The sequence below is a fragment of the Haemaphysalis longicornis genome, unplaced genomic scaffold, assembly GCF_048455015.1.
Source record: "Haemaphysalis longicornis isolate Haplotype H1 unplaced genomic scaffold, Haemaphysalis longicornis Haplotype H1 scaffold_4, whole genome shotgun sequence".
Taxonomy (NCBI): domain Eukaryota; kingdom Metazoa; phylum Arthropoda; class Arachnida; order Ixodida; family Ixodidae; genus Haemaphysalis; species Haemaphysalis longicornis.
This window is the reverse complement of record NW_027526361.1, coordinates 28,755,216-28,779,263: the sequence shown is the minus strand read 5'-3', so window position 1 is coordinate 28,779,263 and position 24,048 is coordinate 28,755,216. Positions and strand designations below refer to the sequence as shown.

Sequence of the window (24,048 nt, the reverse complement as noted above, 5' to 3'; positions counted from 1 at the left end):
CAATGTTTATTGCTTCAAAAACGCCTGACCAGCCCAAGCGCACGCTTACGAGCAGGCAGCCACGCCTGCTTTTTTGTGGCACCAGACCGGAATAGACCCCTCTGTGTTGCGAAGAAAAGGAGAAAACTCTCCGGCCTGTGATATATCCAAGGCTGCCAAACAGAACGCCGCGAGCAGCCCCCCTCTCCGAAAGAGAGCGCGCAGCTTTCACCACGTTGTCCGCAGTTGAGTTGAGAGGGAACAATTATCCGCGATTTCTCATCATGCGTTGTTTCGGTGTTCATGAACGCATTTTCATAATTCTTGCGGGGAGAGATTGGGGGTGTGATAGACTTTACCCCAAAATACATTCCGAGTAGTCAATGTGCTACTGGGTCCCTTTAAAATGAGCCTTTATCCTTTTCTAAGTGTCTTGTGAGCTTTGAATGGCATGAAATAGCGTTAGGTGTGTGCCGTTCTCATTGCGGTCTGCCGCAGCCTATAAGCCTTGCTACATGCCAAGCCTCTCTTTGCAGGTCTCAGAGTCCATCTGGAGCATTCTCAAGGGCAACATCAGTGTGGTTCTCAGTCTCGTCACAACCACCCTGTCAATCCTGTTTGGAGGGGGCACTGCAGTCCTCAACTTTGTACTTAACTTTGTGAGTCTTGTTCCTCTTCTCGTTATCTCTGTTCATTTCACCATCCTATTTTGTTTCAGTGCTTTGTGACGCACAGAGGTATAATGATGCTTAAAGCCAAGTTGAAATCAGTGCTATGAAAAATAGCATGCCTAGAAATCAATTAGTCCTGAATGATAGGAGCTCCTATGAAGGCACCGTGTCTTTTCAATGGAAGATTAGTTCATTTGTAGGCCCAGTATGTGTGCCAGACAAGCAGTAACAAATCTGAGTGTCGCACAGCAGTACCGTATTTTCGTGCATTTAACCAAAAATGCAAAAATTACAGGGGTGAGGTAGAGGTGCAGATTATATGCGAGGTATTTCCTTTGTTGCAGCTTCACCGCAATGCACGTTAGGCCGTGATGCTTCTACATCAGTAATAGCGACTAAGCCACTGTTATTCCATTGACAGTGCTTATTTTGCACACACAGCTCAACAATATACCAACTGTAAAAATGTATGCGCCAAGTCATCTAGTAGTTACGTAGTCAGCTAGGTAAGTTCTTTTGCATAAACAAATATTTAATGTTGCTTGAGTAGTAGCTTTGGTCCATCTTTTTATATATAAGATATGCAGGCAATATGCGGGGATATATTTTTTTATTCATCAATGGAAAGGGGGGGGGGGGAGGGGGTGAGGAATATATGCAGGGGCGGGTTATACGCGCAAAAATACGATAAACACTTGAGGGCTTCTGACTTCTTAGTCACCAAAGCTAGAACGTTTGGCTCACAGTATCTTTGGTGATGACGTCTGTCCCCTGCAGGTGGTGTTCCTGACGGCACTGTTCTACCTGCTGCGTGCCAGTGGGGAGCGGTACAAGCCGCTAGACCTGTTTGCCAGCATGCTGCCGGGCTCGGCCAGCCACCTGGGCGAGGCGGTGGAAGAGGCCGTGGCGGGGGTCTTTGCCGCCTCCTTCAAGATGGCCGCCTTCTACGGCCTCTACACCTGGCTCATACACACCCTCTTTGACGTCAAGATGGTCTACATTCCCACTGGTGAGTGCACACTGCCGTGCGTGCGCTTGCCTGGCGCACACTGGGTGTGTGTGGCCAGGGTGCTTGCTACACAAGGCAGCGTTTCCCCTTTCCTCCCAGCGCTGGCGTCCCTGTTTGGTGCGGTGCCCTTCATCGGCGCGTACTGGGCCTGCCTGCCGGCGGTGCTGGAGCTGTGGCTGGTGCAGGCGCAGCGGCTCAAGGCCCTGCTCATGCTCGCCTGCCAGCTGGCGCCCACCTACTTTGTCGACTGCGCCATCTACGCCGAGATCAAGGGGCAAGTCTGCTCACTTTCTCTCTCCCCTTCTCGCACCGAGTCTTCTACTGCATCGCACAAGGTCTCGCAATCGATGACTACTGGCTTTGCTTGCGATTTCGCGTGCAGGCAGGGCTGGGCATATTAGCTAGATACGGCCCAAGTTCAGCGGCCAGTTAGTTCTGCATGAGTGTTGCTCAACCTAAGCCTTGCTCAGTCTTGTCCACCGTGGTGTGAGAACAAGTTAACGTGTATCGGTAGATTGTAGAGATGAAAATAAAACTACGCGACTTGCTCATTTAATGTTGCAGAACGTGCAGAATGCATGAAATCTGGTATTGCTGCCTCGTATACCTGCACTAGTTTCACTTCACCAATCGCAAATGGTAAAGCCGGATTTGCATAGCTTGTTTTACTGTTTATTATGAAACAAGCACCAAGGTGAGGGCATGTAAAATAAATGCACCTGGCAACTTTTGTTGAGCGCGGTTATTCTTGATGGCGACATACTTCAGGGGCACTATCAAAATGGCTGCCTGAGCACCTCGGCTGGTAGGCCTCGCTTCAGTTTCAGTTCATTGCATCACTTGGATGTACTAGTGCAGTGAAAGGATTTCTGTGGGTAAATGTGAGAGCTATCATGCATAGGTGTGCAGGAAACTCCGTTCTTGGGTCGTGTGTTGCTCACATGACTCGAGCTCTGTTAGATTGACAATGTTCGCGTTGCAGGAAATAAAACTTGGGTTGTGTTATGCTCGTCGTGTAAGTTAAAAAAGTGTTCTAGTTTGCAACTCTGGGGTACATCAAGACCCTATCATAGCATGTCACCAGTTTTGCTCGTACTACCAGGGCAATATGGGGCTAAATGTGCCTTTCCTGTTGAGCTCGCTTTTCTAAGTGGATGTTGTGACCGTTTGAAGCTCACCAAGCCTTGATGAAGGATGAGTGGCAACAGGCTCAGTATGTTCCTACAAATCATACAAATGCCCTCTGTTCACGTTCGCAACTCTTTGCGCTAAGCCGAGATGCTGGTGTTGTTGCTGTGCAGGGGCGGCCACCCGTTCCTGACGGGCCTGGCCATAGCGGGTGGCGTCTTCTGCCTAGGTTTCCAGGGAGCACTGTTTGGGCCCATGCTCCTGTGTGTTCTCATTGTGGCCATGAAAGTGTACCGATCCGTCATGCACTCCATGCCCGTGGGCACAGCCGGCCGACGGTTCAGCTTCAAGAGGTGAGGCGGGTGTACATGGGGCCCCTCTCCCTCTTCCTCCCTTCCCCTCGCTGTCCACTGCTGCGGCACCTCTAACAACCACTCCATTCGCCACACCTGCTGTAAGAGTGAAAGTGCCATTGCACACACCAACGTTATTGGGGATGCATAGCACTGGAGGTAAAATCCTTGGCCAGTGAAGAGCCAGTTTTGGGTATTGCGTGGCTTATAAGAAACCTGTACAGCGGAAAAGCACTCTGTGCGTTGCCAGTCTAGTGGTCACTTAAGCTAAATTACAGTAACGTTTTGAGCTTTATGTTTAATGTGGAATCAGTTGCCACATCCATCCTGTAATAAACGTGATTCATTACCGAAGCCATTACTGAAAGCCAAAAAAAACTAAGGATGCCAATTAGGGGTGAAGCCGCTTAGGGGCTTGGGCTGTCGGCGTCTCCTGTCGTCGTCGTCGTTTCATGTAGTCACGGTTAATAAAACACCGGGACACTCGTTTTCCAACTCCTCGCACTAGAATGTAATGTGTACTAAAAGAACACACCGGGACACTCAATTTCTAATGCCTTACGCTTGAACGTTTCATCTCCGTGGGCAAAAACGCGTACTAAAAGAATACGCTGGGACACTCGTTTTCCAACGCCTCGCGCTAGAATGCTTTGTGCTTCAAAGACACGAGACTTTTACAGCAAAGCTGTATAGGGAGGCGAAGCTAAAGTTTGCCGGGCGAGGGAAGCGCTGCCCTCTCCTCGGAGGGGGAGTACGCCGGGCCGGCGGCCTATTCGGCACGTGCTTTTTTCGCTGCGCGCGTGCTGCATTTCTCGCGATAGGAAGAGGGCTGGGTGAAATTTTCTTTCGACTTATGAAAGCATACACATTAGCACGTGTCCAGTATGTTCGGTTTACACGTAGAGTAGTTACTGAGTTCATTTTTGTCGACGTTTGTCTTGTCGTCTGCTACAGACGCGCCGCCTGCTTCCCGCCGCTCGACCGGCAGACTGCCCCACGATTTTAAGGGGGGAAACGCGTTGTTCGGCGGTCGTCGGTTGCTCTTTTCTTCTGCAAGGCGACAGCTGTTCAGCTGGTCACAGCGTACTTTTCTCTTGTTTGCTACTCTCTTCACGTGCTCGCGCTTCTGACATCCAGACTTTCTGGACTGCAGAAACACTGACGCGTGCAAGAAATGTAAGATAAACGTGATTGATTATGGTTAATAGGTTATTTCTTACTCTTGAAACAATCAGCTGCATCTTATAAAAACGCATTAGAAAGGCACACGCTAATAAGGGGTGCGCTGACAGCGCCGCATTTCCATTTTACTTGTCCTTGAAGAAATTTTTGTTTGCAATTTTGTCACCCGCTTGGAGTACAAGTATGGGTTAGCGTGTCAGTTCGCGGAAACAACAGAACAGCTTGTGGCGTATAACTTTTAATTACTATAATATACAGAATTTGATGTATACCTCTTCTAATTACCAGTATTGCTAAATGTGGGAAAAAGGCGAACAACGCAGCAATCGAGTCCAGAACACAAGTCACAATGACAAGACGGACCAGAGCTACTACACCCAGGTAAATCGCTAGAAACTATTTTTTTTTTACCCATGCAAAATGTCAACCTATTGTGTTATATTTGGACGATATCGAACGGCACCAGCTAAACAACTCCGAAGTTCATTTATTATAGCGGAAAACAATAATTGGCAGCATGCATTAAAAAAAGTGTAGAGGGGAGGACTCGTTAGAACACTAGTTTGCATTTTCAAAGCCGGGTAATGTAAACTGAAAGCACACAGATACAAACAAAAATGTGTCAACTTATTTCACCTTTCGAACCGCAGTGATCCATGCTTACCGTCTATCCTTTTGGTGCGCTTTCGCGGGGAATATGCAGAATTTAACGAATGGATCCTCTTCTTTCGCCTTGTTACTGTCGTGGCAGCTGACCATGCAACAATGTGGGGTTATTTTTTCGCTTTCAGTTTCATCTTTTCGTTTCGGGCTAGTGAGGAGTGTTCCCGCCGCTCTTTGTACGTGCTGGCTTAAGTGGCTCGCGCAGCCGGCGGTCTCTTTGTCGCATTCGTGAGAGGAGGCTGGATGCCTCAGGCAGTGCGGGAGACAGCGCGAGCTGCGCGTGCACTTGCCAGACGCGGAGGAGCGGGCCGAGAGGCGTTCGAGCGGCGCGTAGCAGGCGGCGCGTCTGTAGCAGACGACAAGACAAACGTCGACAAAAATGAACTCAGTAACTACTCTTCGTGTAAACCGAACTTGCTGGACACGTGCTAATGTGTATGCTTTCATAAGTCGAAAGAAAATTTTACCCAGCCCTCTTCCTAGCGCGAGAAATGAAGCACGCGCGCAGCGAAAAAAGCACGTGCCGAATAGGCCGCCGGCCCGGCATACTCCCCCTCCGGGGAGAGTGCAGCGCCACCCGGCGATCGTTCCGGAGCCTATTACCTCTACCCCCCAACGGTTTCATCTCCTTGAACAAAAACGCCTAGGCGCCAAGAATACACTTATACATAGCATGCTTTGCCCCTCCCCAGGTTTCACGTTAGTGAAATGCCGCAGGATTTTTTTTTTTCAATCCACATATATAAATAGATTATAACTTTGTTGCATTAAAATTTCTTGGTTGCATGTTTTGCAACCTTCCTTGGCAAGCTTCTTGGTCTGTGTGAGGAACTCTACACGGTTAAATACCTCCAACAAGTAAATCAATGCTTTCAAGTAGTGCTACCAATGGACTTTCACAAAAATTCCTTTGGGCAGCCCCACAAAATCCTATTTGTTCTGTGGGCTAACGTACGGGATAGCAGAGGACCCCGGCTAGCTTCGCTAGAGAACGCTACGCACCGTACACTAGCCCCTGCGGAATCCGAAGACTCGCGCACGGGTTCGGGTACTCACATGCGGTAGACAGGCTCCGGCAATCCAAAGTGAGGCTTTATTGCCTGGCAGATACTGGGCATATACCAGACAACATGACTATCGCTTGCGGGGAGACACTGGCTCCTTTCGCTCGCTCAAGCCGCAGGACTCAGACCTCGATATCCGTCATCACGGCCGCGGGAGCAGGGGAGGCATCCCTTACGACCTATCGGGGCAGAATCTCTCAGCAGAGTTCGTGGAGCCAACTGGGTTAAACGTCATCAGGGCATTCGGAGTAGGCACTGCCGAGCCCACCGATTCCGATCAAATCACCCAGTCGACTCCCCACGGAATGCTTGTTCGGCCCACAGGTCAGCCCGGGGGAGGGAAGGTCTTCCTCTGATTGGGGAGAGGGTGACGCAAAGGAAGGCGACAAACTCATCCTCTTTCCCCCATGCCCTCGTGCATATGTTGCGGCAAGCCGGTTCGGCGCGTCGCAAGGGGGCACGAAGAGGTCATGACTCACGCGACGCGCCGGCTACCCAATATGGCGGCTCTCATCTCGCGAAAACATGTGCAGGCAAAGCATAGGGAAACAAGGGTCCCCACAGTTCCTGCATAGGTTATGAAGGTTCCTACGTAAGTTATTATAGTCCCTGTGCTCAATCAATAGAACGAAAATTGCAAAGTAGAGGTAATGTTTTGCTAAAATACCTATGTTCACAACTTTCTTTCCTTTGTTCAAAGAAAACAAAAAAAAGCAGTAATATATATATATGCAATAAGCTTTTTATTCCCAATGTTCTCGCTGTTTTGGTCGTACATAGCTAGTGTGTATTTTACACCTACATATTCGTTTCTTTAGTGTTTAATTCAAATTGATGTTTTTGGTCCTGTGTTCATATTGCATATTTAAATCTTCATGACATCACACATTATGACTGTTTGATCTGCAGATACAACCGGGGCTGTGCCAATTTTTTTCTCCCTAGGCTAGGGGCACTTTTGTCGTATAAAGGTGAATTTGACAGAAAACAAATAAATGAAGGCTAGAAGACCGAAAATAATTATGTTCTGGTTTTACATTTTTGTTCAGGTGTGTGAGGGAAATTGTTTTCAGTGTGGTTAAGCATGGAAATTTCAAATAACGCCCTCTTCTAACTTCAGAGAAGTTAATTTCTTTCCTTCTTATTCTCTCTCAAGAAGTACCTAGGTGTGGGTGCACTCATCACTTCTATTCGCTGCTGCCAGTTCTGGGTAGCTTCAGCAATCTAAAAGGGCTGCCTTAAAGGGACCCTGCAACACTCTTTGAGCAGTACAAGTAAACCTGCGCGACGTTTAGATTACACTGCCAGGAATACCTGAGCCAAATATTACACGTGCACGTGAAGCGGTGAGCGCGCAAATCGATGTGAAAGACGCGGAAAAACAAACTGCTCTCTCTTCAGTTGTCCTCATTATGCATGGCCTAAGGGACGTCACATAGGCCATGGCTGCCCGATCGGCTGTCACTGGTCAACTTCGCGGCTAGATTCTCCCATTTCCGTCGTCGTCATCACTGTGTACGAACCTCTTCTATGCCTGAACCTGTAGGCACAGTTTTGCCGTTTATTTTGTGTTTTGAGTGCGCGCGGAGTTTGAGTGATGAGCTCAATACTTCCCTTTCAACGGGACCACTCGACTACAAACGTTTATTGCTTCAAAAGCGCCCTACCAGCCCGAGCGCGCACTTGCGAGCAGGCCCCCATGCCTGTTTTTTTGTGGCACCAGACCGGAAATAGGCCCCTCCGCGTTGCGGAGAAAAGGAGAAAACTACCCGGCATGTGATATATCGAAGGCCACCGAAGAGAACGCCGCGAGCCGCCCCCCTCTCCGGGAGAGAGCGCGCAGCTTTCGTCGCCTTGTCCGCGCTCGAGTTGAGAGGGAACGATTATGCGCGATTTCTCATCGCGCGTAGTTTCGTTAATTGTGAACGGATTTTCATAATTCTTGCGGGAGGAGATTTCTGGGACAATAGACTTTATCCCAAAATACAGTACTAGTAGTCGATGGCAAGTGTTGCAGGGTCCCTTTAATGTTCCTAATACCCATAGCTGAGCGCTTGAGTTTGTAGGACAGCATGCAGGCCTTTGTCAAAGAAGGACCCGGGGCACAAAAGGGGTGAGAATGAAAATATAAGGTAGGTGCACACACACAGACCTTTAGAGCGAGAAATATGTGAAAGATGGCCAAAGTTAATTGACAGTACCCAACATTATTTGGTTAGTACTCTTAGGAGCATTCTTCTAAGTTGGCAGCCCTGTTGAAAAAGACTTTCTTTTCCTTTTTCTCTCTCTCTTTCTGTCTATTGTAGGCTTGATTTATGTTCTGCCAACGGTGATGGTCTTGCCATTTACGCCATAAGTGCCGAGTAGAAAAACGGACTTTCGTGGCATCAGCTGCACTTGAGCTTCTTGTCTGTTCTGCCAGACTATGCATTTGGTACTGCTGGAATATTTAAATTTTTGTTGAAAAATAATGTGCTTCCTTTCTGATGCGACTGGACGGTGTGATAGTTTATGTTTTTGTGGGCCACATTTGTTGAGTGCCCATCAACGCACCTGCTTTAATTCACATTTTTTATGAGTGCTGTTTCATGTGAGCCCATTTCACTGTTCAAGTGCGTTGCGGCTGAACTGAAAGGATGGAAATAATGGGTCATTCTGGCAGCTGCAGCCTTAGCGATCTGTACTTGATATTGTCAGCAATGCAAGGCCTTAGTTCTGTTATCAGAGGCTGTGAAACTATTTCTCAGATAACACGTCAGCCAGTCATCTTGTGCCTCGCTGTGCCGCCATAAACGTGTTAAGCCTTGTTCGTTTTATCTGCGAGAAACATTTCAGCTCCCGCAAAGTTGTCCAAATCTAGTAGCTATTTCTTCTCAGCATGCCTGCAAGGCTCGGCGAGGTTCAGTTAAGGATTCCATCAAGATTTTCAAGTAAGATGGCAAGTTGGGCTAGTTGGTGTAACGATGACAAGAAAGTATGAAAGTAAGGGAAAGATACGAAAGTAGGAAAGGACGAAGAGAGAGAACGGGTACAGAAATCACAGGGAGTCGTGCAGCTATGTTTGTCACCTGCTGGCAGTGTTTTGTCCGCCCCTGAAGTGACCCTAAATACCGTGCCAGCTTGGGTTGTGGGCTCTTTTGCGTAGCATTGCACATTGCTCTCCACTGCTCGGACGCTGTGCTGCATGCGGTTGTATTTCGTTTTGCTTCTCGGCGTTTCCTTTTGGTTGTGGTGCCAATGGGTGTTGCTTCTGTTTAGGATGTTCACAATAGACTAGCGTGGCATGGCACGCATCAGTCAACCCTGTGCTGGACCTAAGGTGAGAACGCCCTCCTTTTTTTGACGCTGTGCCACACCCGCGTGTCTTAGAACACGTTTGGGGGCTGGCAAATTGTCTGCCTGTGCTCTAACAGCATGGCATAATCAAATGAAGCTAACACAGCAGGGCCACTTAATTAACGTGAGGTTTGTTGGGCAATCACTATCACTAACACGAATGACAGCTTGCCGGACAGGGGGAAATTGAGACTCAGGAGCTTCAGTCTGCCCATTTTTTTCCCCTGCTCGAGCCAAAAGCTGAAAGCAGACAGAATATGATGAAGGCGGGTGGGGGAGAGGTACAAAATGGACATTAATCCTTCAAGAGTCGCAGCATGGAGTTCAGCCTTTATGTTCGTGCCACAGTTATACAAAAAGCTAACTTATGCAGTTAGCACTAAAAGTTGCAGTAACAGAAACAGGTATACAGTGTTGCAAAGGGATTGCAAAAATTTGTATCAAGATTGTGGTTGTCTCTGAGGTTCCTGACCTCAATTGAACAACTGGGCAGGCTTATTTGCCACATTCGAAATGTGCTTTGGAGTCCCGTGAGCGCAAGATGTAAAATAAGCCAAATGCAGCATTCTTTTTTGATTTATGGCAAAATGAGCAATGCCAAATGGGCTGAGGTGGCCTGCTCAATTCCAAGTTATGTACACTTTTGACAGTCATATTTCAGCCAGTTTTGGTTTGGGGCCTTTGCAGTTTTCTTTCTGCTTTCTTTGTGCTCAAAGGATCACCTGCCAAGGTAGACCACCATCACTGCAGACGTGGTCTCAGTGCAGGCAGTGCAGGGATCAGTCTGCAAAATGTGCTTGACCAGCACTTGACATTAGCTGAAAGTAATCGAAGCTCTTCTTTTTTGGCTGCTGAACCAGATTAGTCACCACTACTATGAAAACATCTTCAGAATAACCTGTCAGCCTGCGACAGCAGCTCCCCTGATATGGCAGAGATCCTGTATCTTTCGTCATAAAGGTGCTGTCACCCAACTTGTTTAACTGAAATGACTTGAAACTATGTGCTGCAACAGTTGATATAAGATGGTCAGCCAGCTCTCTTTGTATCTTGTATAATTACCTTTGTATCTAGATAATTGTCTTGCTGTAGTAATTGGCTCGGTTTATGTATTTAGAATTCTCAGCAGACATTTTCTTACCTCTCACATCCAAGGGAAATGGCTGATTTGACTTTTTTTGTGGATCTTTTCATTCTATAAGAAGTTATAGATTTGCATCTTGGATCGTGCAATGCATGCACATTTTCATCAGCCTGTTGAGGGCACTAATTGCAACTCTGTTACAGGTTCTGGTAGTACAAAGGCAGCTCAGGGAAGAAAAACTTTGAATTTGACTTATTACAATCATAAACAGGACGGATGCTTGCATACTACATAAGAGGGCTGTCAAGACTTTGTCTGCATATTATGGTTATGACAGTTGTTGTGGCTTTTGATAGTATAGCTCATCTCCTAGTACTAAGACTGCTGCTTGGAAAAGCAAAGCAGTGTGAACACACTTAGGTTTTTGTTCTCGTCGTGTCATGCTGCATATTAAGAAGAACATGCCAAAAAGAAAGTACAGTCTTTAAAGTTCTGAGCTTGTTCAGCGGTGGCATAATGAAGCAAAACTCTGTAGGAATTAGTAACCTTGTTTACCAGTGCTCGTTCTGGTTGTTTGGACTACTAAAAAGGTTTGTGGGGCTTTATATCGTTTGACAGGGTTAATGCATGTGGCCTTTAAAAGACATGAGTGCCCACCCCCTTTCGAACTGCATGGTGATCTACCCTACACTAGAAACCTCGTTAGTACTCAAGTTGACATTTCCAACTGTGCACTAACTGGTTGGGCTAGAGTTAATGACCAGTGCCCGGTACACTCTAGCTGAGCTATCCATTTGCCCCCCCACCACATATGCCCTAACAAGGTCCTAAGGGAGCTTGCAGCCGGCCTAGCATGAATGATGCATGCTCAGTGTTCTCCATCGTTACGCGCACTCGGTGTCTTCAGTTCTGGCTCTGCTTTTTACACTTGCGTCAACGTTGCGTGTATTTCGAGCACAGCATGAAGTGTGCCCGCAAGTCACCGGGGACAGCAGAGTGGAGGGAACGCACTTAACGAAAACTCTTGCCTGCTGCGTTTCAGGTACAACAGCAGATGAGCCGTCTACGTGTGGCCGGCAAGACTTCCCCCCCGTTCCTTCTGCCCTGCTGCTAGTCATTTTGTGCCTTGCTCAGCCGACTTCGCTTCTGCGAGAACTCACCAAAGCGTGCTTTCTGCCTGCAACGCACATGGGCACCACTTGTTGCCTACTTTTTGGGTTGTGCAAGCACATTTTTTTTTACGGTTTTATGGTTATTCGAAGAATGTCTCTTTACATGACGTTTACGCGGAATTTTAAAACTCTAGCGCTGCCCATTGCATTGCAAGCCAACTAACTGTTCAGCTGGTACAATCAGCAAGGATACTCGATGTAGTTGTCTTGGCATCAATTTTTGTTTGGCTGATTTATATGCGAGAGATGTGCAGCTAAACAAATTGGACGCGATTGATTTTCGACGTAATTTGAGGGGTCACAAGAATGTGCATTTAAGCTGTCTGGAAAGCCTGTTGAAGCCCAAGAAGGAGAAGTTGGAAGGTCCCCCCTCACCGAGAAGTCAACTGCGGAAAAGATACTGCAGTGACTGCCTCTGCTGAGCTTGAACAATGGCTAACAAGAATTTCTCCTGCCAGCTGTGAAATAATTCCCTCCGTGCTTGGAGCTAACACTTCGCCAGCAACTAGAGCGCAATTTACTTTTACCACACGTTTTTTATGAAGTGAGATCGGACGGTTTGGAAGGATGGACTGTGTAGTAGATCACAATTTCTTGGCTATGTTACTGTGTGAAATTTGTGTGCAGATATTTGAATGGAGCGAATATTTTTGTGCCAGATTTTGGGTGCGACCGTTTTGCTGTACGCAGCCGGAATAATCTGTGGTATTGAAAGTTGTGGCCAAAGTATAAGCCGAAATGACGCCCGTTGTGTTGCTTGTTCCTACTACTTGTTGAATCGAGAACTGTTAAAGAGTGCAGATAATCCTGTTGCATTGGGTCTGCAAGTTATTTACCAAATAAAACTTGTATGTCTCGTGATGTGGGCCTTGTCTTTTTAACTACACTTCAGCTGGCATCATTTGCACCCTACCCAGCTACTGCTAGACTATGCAGTGCAACAGCCACAGGCTTGGACAGTGGTGCACATCGCAGATGTTCCCAAGAACGGCATTACTGCATGCGCCGCTTGAGTGGGAGAAGCTGGCAGTTGATGGCAGGCTTTTAATTTTTCAGCTGGAGGAGGAGGAGGAATAAACTTTTATTGAGCCCAAGCGGATGATTCCAGCCTCTTGTGTTTAGGAGGCCACGAGTTAGAGGTGCGTCCAGAGCTCGTTGCACCAGGGTTTGCTGTTGCTGTGGTGCTGAGCTGGTCAGCTCAACATCCCACTGCTCAGGGTTGGGGGATGGGATGAGGTTAGGGTGATGAGGACAGGAGAAAACAAGGTGGCAGGTGGTTAGAGGTATGTGGCAGTGCGGGCAGTTGTAGAAGAAAAGGGGTGGCGAGATGTGGTGTAGGATGGGGTGATTGTAGAAGGTTTTGGTTTGCAGGTGGCGGTAAAGGGTGGCACGGTGTGTTTGGAGGAAGGGGTGGTGTGGGGGGCATGTCTGTAGTGGGACAGTATGGAACAGTAGGTGGAATAAAGGGAAAAAGCGTGCCTTCACTGGCGGGAGGGTGGCACCTGGTGCAGTGCTTGAGGTTGGGAGTGCGCGGTAGTGCACATTGCGGTCTGCAGCATGAGCCGCTTCATTCCCAACAGTTCAGATAATGGTAACTTCTAGGTTCGGAGGCAGCCAGGGTAGCATGGGGAAGGCTTGTTGTGGGGCGATGCCGGCCTGGTAAAAGTGGCAGGCAGGCGTGCGGTTAATCGGTAATGACGGTGAGATAAGGTTGATTTAGGTGTGTAGTAACAAATGGAACAAATTTTTTAAGGAGCTTGGTGTTTGCATGCAAACTCGGAAAAGAAATAAAATGTATGCAGTCAGTCGGTGAGATGTCGTTTGCTCTCTTTGACCTTTGTGCAGTATATTGCATTGCCCGTGGTAAAAACCTCTGCCGGGTTCTCTCGCTGTGGTCAAAATGTGAAGCAATTATGCACGTGGTGTGGAACCACCGAAGACCCTTGTGGTATTTCCTATTTCACAACACAAGCAGCCTCTGCACTTTGTGTAAAAGGCAGCTTTAAAGCAACTTTACTGGCACGGCTCTGTATGAGAGTCTGGAACCGACATGGTTCTGTCGACGTGTCCATGGTTTACATGTCCATGCCTTTACAGCCAAAGTGCTACTGGCCCTCACTCGCACCACTGTAAAGTGTAAACGTGTCCTTAATATTTTGATAATTTCATTGGCCGTCCCTGAAACATCACTCATGCACCAGGACAAGCTGTACAATGTGTTTCTTGCCTCAATGAACTTATTGCTGGTGATTTTTAGAATGCAGATAAATTTATTGCATTAGGGGCATGAGGAAGTCATTTTGCTTAAATGTATTTCTCTAAACATTACATTGCATGGTTACTCATTGACGCTGCTACTGCTGTACCATTATTAGAAGTTATTCTTTAATGTTACTTTTATTCGGAATGATTTTCTATTTTTGTATAGCCTAATTTTTTATCACGAGTTGTGCAGTGCTGTGCTGTTACTTTAGAACAAGCTGTTTGCATTGGTTTACTGCACCTTCTTCATTCCACCTTTGTGCCTGCTAATTTCCTCGTAGAGTACACTTCAGGGGCGGTATTCTCGAGTTTTGTCCCTTTTGCGTCCCTTTCAGAAGTGTCCCTTTTGGCGAGCCCTGATTGGCTAAAAGCAAACAACAGGAAGTGACGTAACGCAAGTGCAGCAAACCTACTGCCAAAGCCCATTACTTAACCGGAAGTACGTCACGATGAAAGGGACGCAAAAGGGACGTTTTCAAAAGGGACAGTTACGAGAATACCGCCCCAGATATGCTCATCACTTGTGCTTCAAATGGTAGAGCACCAAACCACTGCTCCAAGACTCCCTTGTTTAATTTTAACCTGTCTTCCACAGAACGCTTTACATCTTGAACAGGTTTCAGGAGAATCGGGTTACACTGAATTTCTCCCCGAACGGACCTTTTCAAAGTAGTGATTTGCACAATGGTGAGTTGACGGTCTATGTTCTTTGCCAGTACGTGCTGGAAGCGAGCCCCACATACACAGCTTTCGATCTCCTCGAGTATTGGCACGACTACCGCTCGTTACCCCAGGCTGGGAAACGCTGCTTCGACACTGTTGTGCCTACCCAGTAAAGCCGCGATGTCGGGAGAACCCGAACGTTCTCCCGACTTTCACATTTCAAAATGGTTTTAAGAAAGCCCTATTTGAAAAATAGCACCACATTCTTAATGCCCCCCCCCCCCCCCCCTGGTTTTAAAAAATTTAAACCCAAAAACAAACAACCCTAAGCATAGGTCATGCTAGTCAAGTAAGTAAATCCAGACTACTTTTTGGTTGTTTTCTGGCCTTCGTTCAAAGTAGATGAATGTAACTTCAGAGGGCCCAGTTGGTAGCATGTTCGTCCTTGTTTGGTCAGCATACCCATTTGCTTCAGAAGCTTTTATTTCTTCAAACGGCCTTAGAGGCCGCACACCCCAACGATGAAGCAAAGTGCCTTGGCCGTGTAGGGAAATGGGAAGGAGGAGGAGGAGACAAACGGTTAGTGGAGCAGAAAATGCTGTTTTGGGTGGCCTTCCCAGTTCGAATAGCCGAGAGTCGTGCTCGAGACACAAGGCAGAAAAAATAAGCTGGTCAAAGGGCATACGGGTTCTTTATTACAAGCACAAAAAAAAGAAAAGGGGTATTAAGTTAGTAGTTTGGTGGTTGGTTGGTTGTCTCTCAAGCAAAGCCACTGTCAGGTGTCCGGATGTCGTCAATCTTGAGGATCATCTTGACCAGCTGGGTGGCGAGACTGATCTGCTGCTTCTTGCTCGTCAAGGTCTCAATCACATGCTGCTCCTTCATGTCTGCGGTAGAAAAGGGCATACGTTACTCCTCTGTCACACAGACACTTATAAATTGCTCACGTGAACCCCGACAAATGCGCGACAAGCTGGCATATGTATCCTCCCTACCCCTTTACTACCAACACTGCTAGTCATGGTACTGCCAGAGTCCTTCAATGCTTTTCTGGTCATGAAACTCCACCGTCACACTATGAGAGAGCTTTGTGTGCTGCCAGACGCGGCGCCACACTGCGGCGTTGGCGTTGGCCGAAGGGCATCCGTGGAAGCGGTCAGAGGGCCTTCAGCAGGGAACTGAGGCTCGCCATGAATGTGCACTGCGCATTCGCTTTACTTGTTGTGGGCCACTAAAATAGACTAGACATTTTGCGAGTGCCGGACAATCTCATGTGAACGGTCATGCTGTTACTGCGTTTCTGCCTGCCATTATGGCCTCCTCCACAAAAGCATTTCCAGTTGCTGTGCCAATTTTCATCAAAATCTTCAAAGAAATAAAGCTGATTTCGAAAGCCATGTCCCCTTAAAGCCACACTCGCAGCTGGTAAGACCCTGCAGCAGTGGCTGACGCAAGAAAAAACAAAGAATTAAAGGGAGGCCTTTGTTTTGAAAGGCAGGTTGCGATGTGGTTGGATTCGCACATTCTTTGGTGATAGTGAGGTACTGCTTTAGCGCGGATTTTTGCGGCTCCCACGACATACATTATCAGCGGTCTACACTGTAGTTGGTCAAATAAATGAGCAACTTCCAGCCTGCATACATAGCGAATGGTTTCCTTTTGTATTAAGGCAAGTGTCATCTGGAATTTTACAACTGCCTATGGCAGTCACTGCGAGAATCTCAGCTAAACCTTTCATGTTGTATTGAGCACTCAGAAATAACTGCTTGTAAATTTACCCCCATTTAATGGTCACATGCCCAACTTTGCATCAATTTTTGGAGAACAAACAGGAGCATGGGTCTGCTGGCAGCAGTGTCAGCAACTTACTGTTGGTGCCCTTGCCGAGGCAGTCGATGCCCAGGGCGGGGTTGTTCTCCTGGGCCTGGCGTGCCTTCACCTCGGTCAGCGTCTCAATGGGCGGCAGGCCAGAGTTCTCCGCCAGGGCCAGGGGCACACTCTCCAGGGCGTCGGCAAAAGCCCGGAACGGGTACTGCTCCAGCGTCGAGATCTGCAGCGGGGGTGCAACACAGCCATATGTCACACACGTGCACCATATGGCTGCATGCAACCTTTGAGAGCTAAAATCTCACGTGTAATGCACTTTAGCACGACCCGCGGCAAATTATAGACTCCCCTTACCAATTTCATGATGGGCAGATTGCTGGATCTTCGGCAGATAAGGAAGTGATGCCAAATGGTAGCACCTCGACACAGACCGCTCGACGTCTTTTCAGAGCGGCTACCATAACTGAACGACAGCACCTTTTGTTTCCTTGCTTGTCGTCCCTGCAGCTCAAACTGTATGTGCTTTGCCTTCCTCGGCACATACTACACAGATAAAGCTACTCGCCAAATACAAAGCACTCTTTCGACCTCAGAGCTGGCATGACAACATTGGGTCCCCAACATCTGAATTTTGCGACACCCTCAAACCTACAGGCATAAATGCCTCAATAGAGGCGGCCCTCCCAAGCAACGCCATTTTCGCGGCTGGGCTCAACTACACATTGAATGCAGCAGGTGAGAGCACAAAACCTGCTCTTTCAACTACACTGTCAGGCTCATCTGTGCACAGAATGACAGTGCTGCCCTCTACAGTGTGCAGTCAGTGGCCAAGGTCATTCAAAGGTGGCCAAGGCACGCCCACCCACCCGGAAAACCCGGGTGGGCTTTTGTGTCAGGGTGGCATACCTCCTAGAATGGATTAGGCTGTCATCATTCCACACACTATGGGGGCAGCTTGCCGCAGGCGTTCAACGAGAGGGGCTCACCTTGTCTGCCTGGGCGCCCACGGCCAGCGCGCAGGAGATCTCAGCGGCTCCGCCCCCGTACACAATGCGGTTGTCCCGGACGAGGTTCCGGATCACACAGAGGGCGTCGTGCAGGCTCCGCTTGGCTTCCTCCACAATCTGCAACACCCGCATCACGAGCCCACTCAACAGCTGCCACGCACAGGCAGGCCAGGTTTGCCAAGCATCAAAGGACACCCATGTCCCATCCGCATCAGTGTGCTTAGCTCAAAGGTGACGCTAGACCATGGTTCGGGATGGAAAGCTTATGTTGCACCATTTCGGTCGTGTGCAGCATCACCACAGCAATGGCTGCACAGTGTCTTAGGTGCTTATGTCGATGCACACTAATTGAATAGTTCAAGAGGGTGGCCGAGGCATACAGGACACGTCACGTGTTACACGTTCTTGCAAGTTCTTTACACCACAGTGAAAGAAGGCAGCATGAATTCTGCCTTTCTTGACACTGGTCTGGTGTACAGACCATACAAACAAAGGGTTGCATGTTTACTAGGACACCAAAAATCATTACGTGCCCACACAGACACTACGCACACTTTTGTGCAAAGGCCCGCCCTTGCGAACTCTCATTACGAAGTGTACCCTGTGCAGGTAACGACAAATCCCTTGCAGCAGCGCCCATGCTAAAAGCAACTCGCAAGATGTGCCTCACCATCTTGTTGCCCCCTCGGATGAAGATGGTGACCGCCCTGGAGTTGGGGCACTCCTCAATGACCAGCATGCGGTCCTTGGTGGTGCCAAAGGAGAGCTCCCGCACCAGCCCAGCAGAGCCCAGCTTGTCCGCACTCAGCTCGCTGAAGCGGGGGACGATGCGGCCACCCGTCGCAATCGCAATCAACTGTGCAAGGGGGGAGAGAGAAAGAGAATAAACGTTTATTGAAATCAAGAGATGGGCTTGCACTGCAGCTTTGAGGTGTCTTTAGTCTTAGGTGCCTTGAGCGCGAGAACAGAGGGGGGAGACAGTGACCCAAGAGATTGCCCAAACAGAGCCCTACCTCACGGCGAACAAGTACACTGGAAAACTGTTTCAGTGCCCTTGCACCTTCTCAAATTTCATCCTCCGCCCTGAGTTCCCTCAAAATCACTGCCTTTACAAGCTTGCTGGAAATCGCAAGAAACAGGGAAAGAAGGCGGAGGAGGAGAAGGAAGAGGAGGAGGAAGAAGAAAACGCAGCTGCCAAGGAAGTTGTCGAGTAACATATGCGATTTGGGTGACACACCTCAATCTCAGGTCCTCCGACCCAGCGCACGGCAGGCAGCTGCTTCTGCAGCAGCAGGTGGTTGGCCTCGTCATCGAAGCCCCACTGGCAGATCACCAGGTTGGCGCCGGCCGCCTTCACCTGCTCCACCATCAGCTCAAACTGCTCCCGCTCGTAGCGCCGCAGGGCCTCAAACTCCTCTGCAGAGCTCACGTCCAGCTTGTGCTTCGTCTTGGGCTTGGGCGGCTCAAATGGGCACGTCAGGATTGCCAGCTTCGCATTGCGCACCTCCTGCATGTGGGCAGCAAGGTCACCTCTGCGCGATGCACCGCTCCTGCCACATGTTCCAACTAGATGACAGCATTTTATGTTGTCCAGAACTTGCATGGAAGTTTTAAGGGGGGCCACTGGTCTTGAAGACATTTTTGTTATTTTTGAACCAATCTCCTTGAAATTTGCACATTAAGTGTGTTTTAACATCCTAAGCACAACTATGCAGTCAGTTTTCATCTATATAGTCTAAGTTCAGAGTTTTGCAACATGTTATGTCATTTCGGGCAATTTTTTAATTATCTGCTTATGATATACTTGAATTCTTGTTACTTTGTGCTCTCGAAGGACCAGGGAGTGCAACTATACCACAGCAGTAATTTTATCACTGTTTCTGCAATTGCTCTGAACTTATCAAATGTCAGGTCATCAATTATCAATGTTTTCGTAAAACAAGTGCATAAAAACTTGTAGAAAGAAATTTTATATTTTTCTGGTTTTATTGCACTGTTCAGTTCTTAAGCTTTCAAATGCAGCAAGAATGACGCAAATATGACCACTACATCCCAAGATATTGTACCCGACAGTTGACCTTATGGGAAAAAAACTGGTTTTGAGAAAACGAGGCACAAAGTTCGTAAATGCAGGGGAAAGTGGCCCATTTAGCCAACTTCAAATGGTGACAGCTTTGTCAATACCTATGGTACAGCTATAATATTTTGCAGGTACATTCTTTGGGACCTATAGACTGCAAATAAAATTAATACAGAAAATTGATTTTTTGGCAAATTTCTGGTCCTCAAAACCAGTGTCCCCCAATTGCACAAAACACTTCTGGAGGCGAAAACATGCTGTGCATACGGCGGGTGCACTATACCTGCCATGGACGCCAACTCTACAGTGCGCGACATTCGCAGTGGTCACAACATGGCACTGATGCAATGAACGAAGCCGCACAAGTACTTCCAGTTGCAACTGCTTGCTGCTCACAAGCATGGAATCTTTGCGCAAACAAGGTTACGCGTGTGTACATCTTCGAAGCAAGAACAGGTCACAAAGTGTTCCCTCCATATCAGTGTGCTTGACGCAATGGATACGCCAGACCATGGTTCAGGTGGGAAATAACATTTATGTTGCACCCGTTAAGCCCCAGGCAAGGGCACGTTGAACGCCAAGCCTGGTGTCCAGGTGCTCTATCCCCTGCCACCACAAATATATACAAAAAAGACAGTTGACTAGCTAAGCACTGCTTACAATATGGGTAAAAATTCTGCCATAAATCTTTATCTGCACTCCTAGCAGAAGTGGCCATCGAGAATTCACTGCAATGGTGAGCCTAAACCTATTTTAGTATAAACATGCTCCAAACGCTTAAAAATTGCCACCATGGCCACAACCCACCCTATTGGTGGGCCTGCAAAAGCAAAATACCCTAACTGGTGCACCGGTCGCAACGTGCGTTGTGCTCCAGTTTCTACCAGAGGCAGGAACCACCACTGGGACGAAACTGCCTATCGGGCTTCAAAAGAAAGCATGCACATGAATCGCGTTGCACGATGCAGACACCTTGCAGAACAGTTCTGAGCAGCTACGATGTTGGACAGGAGGTTACAATACGGGACAGTTCTGGTCCCCACCTTGGGCATCTGTGGGTGGCTGAAGTCCTTGTCGACGAGCACTCCCCGGACCAGCAGCGAGTCCTCCAGCTTGCCACCCTCCTTGCCCTCGACCTTGATGAGCTCAAAGTTGACGTCCCCCCGGTCCAGCTGGGCCACCGACAGCACAGCCTCCACGGCGATCTCTGCAAACTGCCGGTGGCACTTGTTGACAATCTTGGAGCCCAGCGTGGTCATGGCCGTCTGGATGAGGAACTCCTTGTCGTCCGGCGACACCGAGTAGCTCTCGGCCACCTGGTCCAGGTGGGCCAGCGCACAGCGGGCGGCCATCTCAAAGCCGTCCGCAATGCGGATCGGGTGGATGCCCCGGTCCAGGAGCTGCTCGGCCTGCTCCAGCAGAGCTCCCGCCAACACTGGAAGCACACCCCACCACGATGTCCCATGTGAGAAAAATGTCACGCGGGAGCCTTCTCCACTGCCACTTCATGATGAGCAATCAGAGGGGAATGAATGGAAGCATGCTTTTGAACATGCCCCCGATACATACATATCTCAGAACCCAGCCTTGTTACTATGTCAGAAGCTTGTACATACTAGCACACCATCACTGACCATTAACCCTTTCACTGGCAAGTTTATTTTACAAGTGGTCCCTCACTCCCTGCCAGGTTTCTTTTTTTTTTTCTTTTCGGGTTCATCGGGTGGAGATTTTAGGCTCGTAATGTGCTTCGATGCTCTACAAGTCATGTAAGCACTTTATTCAGGATTACTGTATCCAACAAAAATGTTATGCAGGAATACAAAAACACTAACGCTTAAATAATTGCCCGAATAATCTCAGGAGTGGCCGTGAAAGGGTTAATAATAATAATAAAAAACGCACCAACATTTCTGTCCTATACATTTATCTGCCAGTCGCCTACCAATTGCATGACTGAAGCTGCAGCAAGAACATGCCTGATGCTCTGGCAGAAACCTACTAACCCAATTGGAAGCCCCAACGAGACAAGTGCTAAAGTTAAAAAGCAAACAACTTGGAGAGAATGAAAGAGGGCACCCTTACCAACCACACCTGTAGTACCGTCCCCGATCTCGTCATCTTGGGACTGCGACAGCTGTACCAGCAGCTTGGCTATTTGGTGCTCCACATCCATCATTTTCAGTATAGTCGCACCATCATTGGTAACGGTGACGTCGCCATCCGCGGAGACCATCATCTTGTCGAGCCCTACAAACGAGGAAACAAGTTATCCAATCCAATCAGCAATCGCATGTCATTCGGGTAGCCATGTGTCAGCACACCCAAAGTAAGGACAATCACAGTAGAAACAAACTTTATGGTACTTCACTCCCTCAAGGTCTTGTACCATGCTTCAATCAGCAACAAGAAGCAGAGGTCACCAGCCTCATTAACTACTACTACAAAGTGCACGCTACCACGACCAAACGAGAACAAGTTGCGAAGTGTTCCCTCCATATCAGTGTGCTTGACGCAATGGATACGCCAGACCATGGTTCAGGTGGGAAATAACATTTATGTTGCACCCTTTAAGCCCCAGGCAAGGGCACGTTGAACGCCAAGCCTGGTGTCCAGGTGCTCCATCCCCTGCCACCACAAAATGTCCAAGAAAGCACATGGCTCTAGCTAAGCAGCAAGCACAAAGAATACATTTAAGGCAACATTAATGGGCACACTTTAATTGAAACCTTTCCCCACTCACTCAGACAGGAAAGGTGTTACAAACGAGATGCTTAAACGTTAGATGAATGTTTGCCACTTTACTGCTGACATAACTTCCATGACCTCGTGGGATCACGGAAGCAGAAATGAACAATACCTTTTGGGCCGAGAGACGTCTTAAGGATGTTGGCCACGGCCTTCGCCGCCAGGATATGGGACTGAAAGAAGGGGGAGCACAACAGTTGCACTTAATCTGATTGTAGGGTTTAACGCGCCGACGCAACGCAGGTGATGAGGCGCGCCGTAGTGGTGGGCTCCGGATTAATTTTGACCACCTGGGGTTCTTTAACATGCGCCGAAATCTCGTACACATGGGCGTTTTTGCTTTTCGCCTCCATCAGAAAAGCGGCCGCCGCGGCCGGGAATCTAAACCGCGACCTTGTGCTCAGCAGCGCAATGCTTTAGCCACTGAGCCACTGCGGCGGGTTGCACATTAATCTGCAGCTCGCCACGCTGATGGCAAATCCCCATAAATGTGTGCTAAACGCAACGAGGAATATCTACATATACTGCTGTCCTTGTTCTCCATTGCTGCTATTCCCATCCCCTAGTTAACAGTGCTAACAATGCACACAACCTCAAATCCTACTGGGTATGACTTCTTCCTCACGACGCACTGAAAGACTGTACCTCTTATGAAAGCCCATTTTGGAAGTCAAATGTGGCCTTGAGCACGGGTACCTGTTAGCCGGTGAACACAATATTGCGGGATTAGTGACGCAGCGGTTGTCCTGGACGGGCTGCGATCGTTTATCCACATAAAATTAAAACGGCTTTGTTCACAGCACCCAACATAAAATCGTAGCTGAACAGGTGGCCGTGTCTACTTCTGCCTTCAGAAAACCAGCGCGCTACCATAAATGAGCAAGGAGGTCTACGCTCTGGCGTGCTAAAAATTGCCCCAGAACTTTATTCCACATAATTAGAGCGATCAGAACAAACGCAACTGCTTTGTCAACTCCCAGCACTACCCCGCGGGCAGCTGGACGTCCGTCGCTGCCCTTTTATGGGCAAGCTTAGCGTCGCGAGCGCACTAAGTCACTCCGTATTCACGATTGATGGAAGTTCGGGTATTTGCGAACCACACGTTGATTGAAAAAAATCTCGCCTAAAACCTGCAGGGTTAAACAAAAAAGAAACGCAGTTATGGCAGTTTATGTGCATTTACACTCGTCGTTAAAAGGCGTGGGCAGCAGAACAAAGCATGCCAGGCGTCTCCTTCAGTGATGTGCCGCAAGCGGTAATTAATTATGCAAAATTGTGCTACAAGGAAAAAGCTGTTAACTTTGTTAACGAGCAGTCTGAGCACCTAGAATTTGCAGAAAGACGTGTACAGAAAAATAGGGAAAAACGTACCTTGAGAGCATCGACGCCGGTGAGTCGCTTCTTTCTGTCTTGATCCTTAAGTATGATGAATGGTCTACCGTACTCATCGAAAGTTAAAGCCCCTAAGGAATTCATTGCGATATTTTAAATTAATAACACATACAGTTAAAACAATGGATTACCGCGATTGAAGAACCGGCAATTCATTCAGCCCAACCCCAATCAGGCCATTGAAGCAAGTTTTCAGCTCTGCGCATGTTGCCAGCCGTTCCTTTAACGAAGATTGTTACCACTTGTTACAACTACAAGAACCAAGCTTGTGCAAGTTATTTATATGAAAAATTTACATTCAATAAAAAACAAAAGAATTTATTGTAAACTAGGAATTTCAACCGGTAAAACTTAAAACTTCACTTTCGGCCAAGTTCGGCGTTGCCCGTGGTGGTGCAATGTTTCAAAGCGCGCCAAAATCGAACATC

At 48.1% G+C, this 24,048-nt stretch overlaps 2 protein-coding genes across 4 annotated transcripts in view; one reads left to right on the top strand and one right to left on the bottom strand.

The window, feature by feature from the left end:
* The window catches only part of LOC144178416 (transmembrane protein 245), a 30,035-nt gene extending 17,533 nt beyond the window's left edge, over positions 1 to 12,502 (top strand). For 2 of the 3 annotated variants that reach the window (XM_077706253.1, XM_077706255.1), the window contains 6 exons: positions 516 to 638; positions 1,428 to 1,659; positions 1,759 to 1,933; positions 2,961 to 3,140; positions 9,308 to 9,368; positions 11,512 to 12,502. In XM_077706253.1, coding sequence (XP_077562379.1) covers positions 516 to 638; positions 1,428 to 1,659; positions 1,759 to 1,933; positions 2,961 to 3,140; positions 9,308 to 9,326 — 729 coding nt within the window. In that variant the 3' untranslated portion in view covers positions 9,327 to 9,368; positions 11,512 to 12,502. The remainder of the gene's footprint in view (positions 1 to 515; positions 639 to 1,427; positions 1,660 to 1,758; positions 1,934 to 2,960; positions 3,141 to 9,307; positions 9,369 to 11,511) is intronic. The other variant, XM_077706254.1, reaches the window with a different exon arrangement.
* A 2,736-nt stretch (positions 12,503 to 15,238) lies between these two features.
* Cct5 (chaperonin containing TCP1 subunit 5) lies at positions 15,239 to 23,831 on the bottom strand. Its single transcript, XM_077706251.1, has 9 exons — positions 23,600 to 23,831; positions 22,341 to 22,401; positions 21,566 to 21,730; positions 20,524 to 20,915; positions 18,638 to 18,907; positions 18,071 to 18,256; positions 17,380 to 17,517; positions 16,436 to 16,616; positions 15,239 to 15,453 (listed from the first exon to the last, which is right to left on the bottom strand). The coding sequence occupies exons 1-9, from the start codon at positions 23,702 to 23,704 to the stop codon at positions 15,326 to 15,328; spliced, it is 1,626 nt and encodes a 541-aa protein (XP_077562377.1). The 5' UTR covers positions 23,705 to 23,831; the 3' UTR covers positions 15,239 to 15,325.
* Positions 23,832 to 24,048: the final 217 nt, after the last annotated feature.

What these genes read in the sequence shown, in the direction of transcription:
- Cct5 (XM_077706251.1), bottom strand. Translation starts at nt 23,704, where the DNA reads ATGAATTCCTTAGGGGCTTTAACTTTCGATGAGTACGGTAGACCATTC. An exon ending in GACGTCTCTCGGCCCAAAAG is followed by an intron (nt 21,731 to 22,340) that starts GTATTGTTCATT and finishes CCTCGTTTGTAG; the next exon opens with GGCTCGACAAGATGATGGTC. An exon ending in TGGGCGCCCAGGCAGACAAG is followed by an intron (nt 16,617 to 17,379) that starts GTGAGCCCCTCT and finishes CCCCCGCTGCAG; the next exon opens with ATCTCGACGCTGGAGCAGTA.